This window comes from Anas platyrhynchos, chromosome 13, assembly GCF_047663525.1.
Source record: "Anas platyrhynchos isolate ZD024472 breed Pekin duck chromosome 13, IASCAAS_PekinDuck_T2T, whole genome shotgun sequence".
NCBI lineage: Eukaryota > Metazoa > Chordata > Aves > Anseriformes > Anatidae > Anas > Anas platyrhynchos.
In genome coordinates this window covers 12,751,041-12,760,146 of record NC_092599.1, presented here as the reverse complement: position 1 = coordinate 12,760,146, position 9,106 = coordinate 12,751,041, and the positions used below count along the sequence as shown (strand labels likewise).

Genomic DNA, 9,106 nt, shown 5'->3' with positions numbered 1-9,106 from the left:
CCGTTAATAGCTCACTATAAATAACCTATCATAAGATACTCTGGGACTTTCTCCACGTTTCTTTCATACAGGTTAGTTACATTTCATAACCTGACCTGACAAATAGTGTCAGCAAAAGAAGAAATTTGAAGTTCTGTTTATTTACAAAATACTCTTGTTTAAGTTTTTGGAATGAGAAGCTGAGAACTGCAAGTAGTATTACCTTACAGAGAGAAAAAAAAACATTAGTACTTCACAAGGGTTCACTACAGATACTGGCAGGAGCTTGTTTAAAAATGGGTAAGATGACACATAAAGAAAATAATACAAGCAATAAAAGTAAGTATAAACTATTAAATAAAATAAAGAGATGACCCTAATAAAATTACTATGCACCTCTGATTGCCTAATCACAATTTACATATAAATATTAATAGAAATAGAAATGCAAACAAAAGATAATATAGAGTCTGTACATGGAAAAGGAGTTTTTCAGAAAGAAACATCCCAAACCTCTTCTACATGTAAAACACAGTAAGCAATGAAATGAAAAACAAAGTTGTTTAATTATAACAGTGACGGTAGGCTGGAGTGAGACTTTTCTGTGCTTAATTCACTCACTGTATTTAATTTACTCACTCTATTTTGTGGAGGGATCCTTACAAAGAAATGATGATAGCTATGTCTGCATGCAAGGTGGAAATAGTTCTTTAGCAGAGGAGAATGCTTTACTAATTATCTTTTATTTATTTATTTTAAGAAAACCAAAGTATAGAATCATTGAAGGAATTGAAACTGGACTGCATCTCTGGAGTAACAAAGAAGCAGAAATAACATTTTATGGCAGGCAGTCATAACGGAGGATTCGATCATTTCTACTTACAGAAACTGTTTGAAAAAGTAAAAAAAAATAAAAAAATCCAAATTAAGTCCTGAAAAGATGAATTTGCTGAGCAAGGAAGAGACTTGGTAGTGCCTATTACAGATAGTTTAAAAATTTCTCATACTGCAGTCTTCATTGTTGCAGAACAGAACATAGGCTATATATAACACAAGACTGAAATCCCCAAACTTACTATCTATTGGGTTTCCGCTCACACAATTCAGCACTCCTAATGTTTCAAGTTTATTAATTGTACTATTTCTCACAGAAAGTGCAGACACTTTGTTTTTGGTTAAGATATATTTAGTGATATTTTAGTAATGCATAAAATGTACGTTTACACATTAATAATGTTTCCAAAGGCTAAAAGCCTAACCATACCTTTTACAGATTGTAAAGGTGCTAATAATAACACATACTTATTTAAGGTAAAATGCTGAGGATTAGAAAACACATGCCCTCTTTTAAGATTAAAAAAAAAGTCTCTAAGTTTCTGTTGTACAGCATGCTCTTCTGCTGTAAGCAAACAAAAGAAAGGTGTCTTTTGACATTTGTATCTGAACTGGTCAAAGTTAGTCATCCAGTTGGCAGAGCAATGCAACACCTCGCTTGATCCAGTGTTGGACTGGTTTATCCGTGTTAAGCGTCAGAGCAATGACAAAGTTAGTGGAGTGTCCAGTAGTAGATAAGACTCCTTTACGCTCACTTGTCTTGTAGAGAGGGCAGACATATGCATTAGATTTCTTTATATCCGATTTTGCAGCTTTAAAAAAAAAAGAAAAAAGAATATAACCTCCACATTAAGTACTAATCTAAATATCACGTACTTATAGTAACATTTTTAAAGCTAAATAAAAATAGCAATATTGCTTTGTGAGCAACACAATATCTGTTTTTACGGAATTTTTGCTTCTCTGCAATTCTACAAAATTTGTAATAATTCAAAAACATTCAAATCTGAATAGTTACATAATTAAAGCATTTTGCATTCTGCTTTCATGTTAGGATTAACATTTAGACACAAGCTTTTATAATCTCCCTAAGAATTATGGTCCAGCATCCACAGAGACTAACTGTAATTCAAATCACTGGAGATTCAACAATCCTCTTAGAACTAGACTGTTCACATGCAACTTGCACAATGTTTAAAATTATGCAAGTCTGAGAACAGATTCACCCAATGCCAAAAGAAGGCACAGACAGAAAAAGTAGAAACTTGGTGTGACTGCATATTAGCTAACTATATCTAAGTTGCAACAACTGCAATATAAAGTCTTGCTTAAGTGAATAAATGAAAATCAGCTATTTACTGTTCTTAATCAAAGAAAAGAGTCATAGAAAATATTTCACTAGTATCACAGAAAACTAGGAGCAGATAAAAATAATCTGAGCAAACCTTGCTAAATCACATGAGGTAAAACAGTAAATCTCTGTAAGTCAATTCAAAATTCTCCTCAACTTGAGTAAGCCAGGAATTCAAACACCATGTGCTTTTCCTACCAAAATTATCTTTTGGTTGAGAAACAGATCAGGTTAATCTAAATAATCAATTTGTCAAATTAATAATTACAAACACCTGTGGAGAGGGGAACAGGCCTACAGCTCGGATGAAATGAGACTGTGGCTGCCAATTTGACTCATTCAATCTTTTATGTAAAAGTCAAAGGTCAAGTGCACATTTGGGTGCTTTGGTGAGGGTACGGTCATTGATCTTCTGTAACAAAGGAATTCATTGTTCAAATATCTTGTCAAATAGCACATACTTCAAGGTAATTATACTCACTTGGCTTTATCCAGATGATTGGCATTATATCAAAGAGCAATTTGGGATACTGCTCAGCTAACATTCCCCTGGTGAGAGAAAGCAACAAAGTCATTATTTGTGGCTTGGTATTAAACCAAGCCAAGGCTGACAGAAAAAATAAAATCTCAGTGCTCTTTTTTGATGTTTGTTTTCCATTTTCCATGCATGAAAAAGTATTTTTACATATAAAATACTTCTATCTAGCAATATAATGTTTATTTGAAGAATTTGTAAGAAAAGCAAAGTAAGTCCTACAGTCACAACAGTCTTAGTCTTAAAATGACTCAGGCTAGATACCAATTATTGGTTATTAAAAAAAAAAAAAAAGTGGAGTATCTGCTTGAAATCTTTCTGCTACTCATGCTGCCAGATGATTTTTTGAAGGAGTGTATTTTAATGGAGATTAGCACATCCCAACATTTCCAGCACAACAATATTTAAGAGTCACTGTTTTATTTTCTCATATTGAGACCATGAGAAGAATGAATATATTTTCAAGTGTTTTATTGTAATAGTATGAAAAATAACTTTTGAAATACTTAAATCTTGTTTGAGCACTTAAAAAAGCTTTCTAAAACTGTATTAAAATAATTTTTACTGACTTTGTCCTGTCCCAGCGAGCTCCATCTAAAAATAATCCGTGTATATAAACACCATCTGCTGGTGCAGTATCAGCAGTGTCCTGAGGAATAACCTACAAGAAATAAGTGATCTGTATTAATAAACTTTCATAGGTGTTTGCTTTTTCAGGTATTATACCTACTGCCAATGTTCAGAAAATCGATCCAAAATCAGAATAATGTAGTACCTTCTTTTGGGTACTGCTTTTATACAAAACCATAAGGACAAAAGCTTTCTGTGGTTTGTTAGCCTTTCTGTTAGTTTGTTCTGTGGTTAACCTTACTGTAGGTTATAAAATAAGGCTTTAATCACACAGACAAATACGCACTGTGTAGGCTGTTTTTTTTCTCTGAGTGGAGGCCCAGGTCCAATGAGAGAACTACTTTCAAAATTTCTTTTACAGAAATGTGCCTACCTTATCACAGAATTAAATGTATGTCTTCAATTGCAGCATGACAATTGGAAAATGAACATTTCAGTCAGGATTTACTTAGTGCATCTCACTGTAACATCGGGACCCAGATTAATAAAATACACACTTAATTTAATTTAATAATTTATCTGTACCTGAAATTCATATCCCAGAAGGTCAATAGGGATTCTGTGTTTCCTAGCATAGTTTTGCATAGCTCCAGTTAAAAACGCTTGAGTAAAATAGAATCCTGACAGCCAAAAAACTGTGGGCTTCCCTAATTCATACCAATCCTGGAAAGAGGAAAATGATACATTCAATAATCAGAAAGAAACAAATCCTATGTTCTTTGATCACTTTCTACATAATTGGATTTAGAAAATCTGGCAAACTCTATCACTTGTTTCCCAATATTCCTTTAACATAAAGGGCAAGTTATATGAAAAAAGTAGATTAAATAATTAGTAGCACTGCCTCTTGTACATTACCTGTAAAAATTTCAGCCTTTCCAGAAAATCTAGAATATAGCTCCCTAATGGTTTTAGACTAGGATACGAATGCTTAGCCCAATTCTCAGGAACTTTTCCAATAAGTAGACTGCCACACAGAGCCTCCAATTCTGCATCCATAACAACCAATCCTTTAATGGCTTTCTTCAGGTTAATTAGCGTTATGCGAATAGTTCGGATTAAACTAGAATTAAAAAATAAGACATAATTATTTTAAGTTCTTAATGATTTGTAAGATGCTACATATGCGCTGAAAACAAAAAGGACTATAGTATGATCTATGGAATTTGTGTAACTGGTATATAACTAACTGTAACTGTTTCTTTAAAGACACATCTTTAATGTTACAGAGTTATTTAAGACTACAAAGGGTTGAATATATTCTTTTTTAATCTCTAATATAATCTATACTGTATGGTAAGATGATAAATTTGGTAATCCAAATGTATATATGCTGTATACTAGTTGAAGGAAAAAGTTTTAGGTTAAAAAATAAGAGGAGGGTAAGGTCTGAAACCATGGAGAATTACGGCCACAGAGTATTATTACAATTTTGGGAGAAACTGAAGTAGAAGTGGTAAATAGAGAAATAAAGAAAAAGGAGAGCAGAGAAAAATAAGGAAGAAAGAATGGAGGAGCAGGTAGAGATAAAAAAGAAAACTAGGAAAACAAAACTAGAAAGAGACTAAGGACCCAAAGAGAAAAATAAAAATGGATAGAGTTACATAATGTCAAGAAAAAATATGTTAAAGAGAATTATAGCAAGAAAGGCATTGGGAAAGGGGAAAACAAGTAAGAATTTAAAAACAAAAGCATATGAGATGATATAGAAATAAGCAGACATACTTCCAGCTACCAAGGAAATAAACTATTAACTGCATGCACATTACAGTTTCTTAGCTCTTTGCTCTGCAGGCCAGAAAACGTGAAGGAAGAAAGTAAAATATAATGAAATACATTGAAAAGGTAGTTAATAAATAAATAAATAAATGAGAATATTGTTCACATTCTTTTAAAATGCCTCCTTAGACTCTTAGACTCTCCTCTTCTATCATGCACTTTTTCTTTTTCAGTTCATTTTGCCACCAGATCATTTTTCCCAAATTCTATCCCACATTCTGAATTTCCAGTGTTTACGGTATATGAGTGGCTGAAAAACATCCTCTGATAATGGAGTGGTTTGGGTTACATTTAATAAAATAAAACCCTCTTACTTGTTAAATCTTTCCATTTCTTGCACCAACACAGTGTTCATACTTTCTTCGTATCTCACAGGATATTTAGCTAGGCAACTTTCAATGTCAAAATCATTTGGAAGCTGTAAATGTCAACATGTTTAGAGATCATTCCACATATCATTATAAATTGGAGTTATATTAAAAGCATGCAGATATGAAACCGTTAAACTTTCTCATGAGTATCTAATCAACACCATAGTAGCATAATCCAAATAAAAGCAATTAAGTTATATTTATTTTTTAAAAATCACCAGGATTTTTCCTTACCATGAAAAATTACCAAGAAAATTCCATTTTCTTTATTTTTAAATTTGTTTACATGCATGAAACAAGTATTCTTTCAAACTTCATTTGCTGTTTTCTCTGTCCTATCTCCTGTCTACTTTGTAAAAATAGTTTCAAATGAAATATAGCCACACAATTTCTTACTTTCATATTGCACTTAATTCCTTCCAGTAGATTTTTCCTCCAATATGAAGTCAATTTTACAGTGAAGATTCTGTCTAAAGAATTTCTGCTTCGTAAAAAGATAAATTGGAGTCATTTGTATACTACAATACCTTGCTGAGAATATCATCTGCAATTTCATAAAGAGTGCTGTCACCACCTCCAGAAGAAGTTCCCTGAATGTCTCCTCCTTGTGTTAAAAGCAGAGATTCAAAGAGGATCTTAATTTGCTGAAGATCTTTTGAAATATCCACATTTTCATGCAAACCAAATACCTCTGGTTCCTGACTAAAGGGAAGATTCTAGGACAAAATACAGTAAGTATTTGCATGAGATAAAGCACCAGACTAAGAATTAAATCCAAGATTTGTTTAAGAATCTGAGTGAAAAACTACTACTGACTTCAACAGAAAGTGGATAAGGACCTTAATGATGGGTATTTACAGACCATATTACTGGTGATAGAGCCATCAACTCACACACAGAAAGCCATTTCTAAGGAATTCTTGATTATCTGTGCTACATCCTCCTATCTACCTTATTGAGTCACTCTCCCTCACAGAAACATATACTAGACCATAGTAAGGATCTTACAAGGATGTTAGGCAAGAAGCCAAGCACACAGTTAAACGTGCTGCAAACCTATTTTTTTTTTTTAATGCAGAGAAGCCTTTAAGGGATGTGTTCTTAGCCATCTTCATTATGACAGTCGTTTTGATACTTTTTACCTTAATAAATTGAATGTAGTCCTCATATGTGCCTTTTGGTGGAGCATAATAGATTCCACTGGGAGAAAAGGTGTAACGAGGATTTTCAATTATTTCAGGATTATAAAAGTCATCCAGCATCGTCAGCAGTAAGCGTCTGTCCCAGTCATCTGTCACACGACCTCCATAATTGCACTCACCAGTTAGGTAAGATACAGCTTCAAACGGAACATGGCTATATTCATTTATGAATAACTGAAACACAAGAGAGACTTGAAATATCTGCAGAGCAATAGTCTGACCTAAAAAGTGAAGGCCTGGAAGCTGTAGTGCATGCAAAACTGTCACTTACAGAGTTTTCTCCCCATCTAAGTGTTAGAATTTCCAAAGTTCTGATCCCCTCCCTTCCCCAACTCTCCTCCCAGGTAAAATTACTATTTAAAATTAACAGGAGTTAGTAGTAAAAGCCTCTCATGAACACCAAAATTAATAAGTCATTCAAGTCATTCTTGAATTATTTACAAACGGATAGTTTCTTCAACTTAAACTTTCTAGAAGGACTTCAACAACTTCTGTAAATCAGTTTTAGCTCTCCTGATTTTGATCTATTAAAGTGCCTGCAGAAGACTCAAGGTCAAGTAGTGTAGAGTACTTTGTTTTAAGGGACAAGAACAGTTTGGACCTCTGTTTATTTAACATTATATACATAAAAACAAAATTCCTTTTGCTAACCATGAAAGCCACCATAATAGGTGACTCTTTCTAGCATGGTGTTACTTACAGGACAATGAGCTCTTACATATGACAATTTAAAATTTATTATATATACTCATTATATGCCGTAAGTCTGTATGAACCAAAACCTCATGCAGAACAATTTTATTTCATTTGTCATTCTGAAAATATTTATAATATGATTGATGTTCCTTGCCTTTGTGGCTGAAGTGAGTTCATGGAAGACTGATTAAAATTCTGTGAACATTTGATATAACTGAAGTGGATGCTCCTTTCTGACTATCAGGCTCCTCCCTATGGTTCATAAAATCAGAGATTAAATAAAAGCAGTGACAGATGATTTTACCTGCAGCTGTCTGATACTAATCCGCAAGTCTGATTCATTAAACCCATAGGGTATATTCCAACCAAGAGGCCCAAATTTTCTTCTCTCCTGAACCAGAGCGTGGAAAAAACAGACTCCAAAGAGCAGTTTCTCCCATACCTTCAAGAAAAACAAAACAAAAAAGTATCATAAAATGACTTATATGTTCATTCTATACAGCAATTTATACCAAGAACACACCATTTGATCACCACTCTCTGTCTAGTGTACAACTCCAGGCAACTATGAAGTACATTGTGATTATTTGACTTGGGAATAAATATGCACACATTTGCCGTGTATGCAAGCACTCTTAGTTGTGCCATTATCATAAAAATCACAGAATGGTTTGAGTTGGAAGGAACCTTTAAATATGCTCTAGTTCCAATACCCCCGCCATGGGCAGGGATGCATTTCACTAGACCAGTTGCTCCAAATTCCATCCAGCTTTGAACACCTCCAGGGAGGGGGCATCCAGAGCCTCTCTGGGCAACCTGTTGCAGCATCTAACCCTCCTCACAGTAAATATTTTCTTCCTTATATCTAAGCTAAATCTACTCGCTTTTATTTTAAACCATTTCCCCTTGTCCTGTCACTGCACACCCTGATAAAGAGGATCCCCATCTTCCCTGTAATCCCCCATTACATACTAGAAGGTCTCCACAAAGCTTCTTTAGGCTAAACAAATCCCAACTCTCTCAGCCTCTCTTCATAGGAGAACTGTCCCAGCTCTCTGAAGCATTTTTGTGTCTCTCCTCTGGACCTACTTTAATAGGTCCATGTCTCTCTTGTGCTGGGGGCCCCAGACCTGGATGCAGTACTCCAGGTGGTGTCTCGTGAGGGGGCAAAGTAGAAGAAAATCACCTCCCTTCACCTGCTTGCCATGCTTCTTTTGACGCAACCCAGGACATGGCTTTCTGGGCTGACAGTACACATTGCCAGCTTATATTGAGCTTCTCAACCATCAGAACCCCATGTCTTTCCCTACAAGGCTGCTCTCAATCTATTCATCACCAAGTCTGGTGATGTTGGGGATTTCCGACCCTGGTGCAGCACCTTGCACTTGGCTTTGTTGAACTGCATGAGCTTTGCTTGTGTCCATCTCTCAAGCCTGTCAAGGTCCCTCTGGATGGCATCCCTTCCCTCTGAAGTGTCATCTGCACCACCCAGGTAGGTGTCATCTGCAGACTTGCAGAGAGGACATTCAAACCCACCGTCCATATAACCAATGAAGGCATTACAGTTTTATACAAGATTTTTCACTTTTTCTGTGTAAAGGGGTGCTGACTTCATAAGAATTCAATTATCAGATATTTAATTTTAAGCCTCAGTAGACAAACATATAAAATATAGTTGTACTGTTAAATGTAAATCCTTAGTTGCACCCACTCACAGCTATATATATAT

At 34.8% G+C, this 9,106-nt stretch overlaps 1 protein-coding gene and 1 long non-coding RNA gene across 8 annotated transcripts in view; one reads left to right on the top strand and one right to left on the bottom strand.

Moving 5' to 3' along the window:
• LOC119718254 (uncharacterized) overlaps positions 1-9,106 on the top strand; it is a 66,365-nt gene that overhangs the window by 33,140 nt on the left and 24,119 nt on the right. The gene's annotated exons all lie outside the window — the stretch shown is intronic.
• Positions 707-9,106, bottom strand: part of DNAH12 (dynein axonemal heavy chain 12) — a 65,466-nt gene continuing 57,066 nt past the window's right edge. For all 6 annotated transcript variants that reach the window (XM_072044097.1, XM_072044101.1, XM_072044098.1 and 3 more), the window contains 9 exons: positions 7,682-7,819; positions 6,622-6,855; positions 6,007-6,195; positions 5,423-5,526; positions 4,188-4,392; positions 3,855-3,992; positions 3,269-3,360; positions 2,646-2,713; positions 707-1,625 (listed from right to left, as the gene is read on the bottom strand). In XM_072044097.1, the coding sequence (XP_071900198.1) occupies positions 1,435-1,625; positions 2,646-2,713; positions 3,269-3,360; positions 3,855-3,992; positions 4,188-4,392; positions 5,423-5,526; positions 6,007-6,195; positions 6,622-6,855; positions 7,682-7,819 (1,359 nt within the window). In that variant the 3' untranslated portion in view covers positions 707-1,434. The remainder of the gene's footprint in view (positions 1,626-2,645; positions 2,714-3,268; positions 3,361-3,854; positions 3,993-4,187; positions 4,393-5,422; positions 5,527-6,006; positions 6,196-6,621; positions 6,856-7,681; positions 7,820-9,106) is intronic.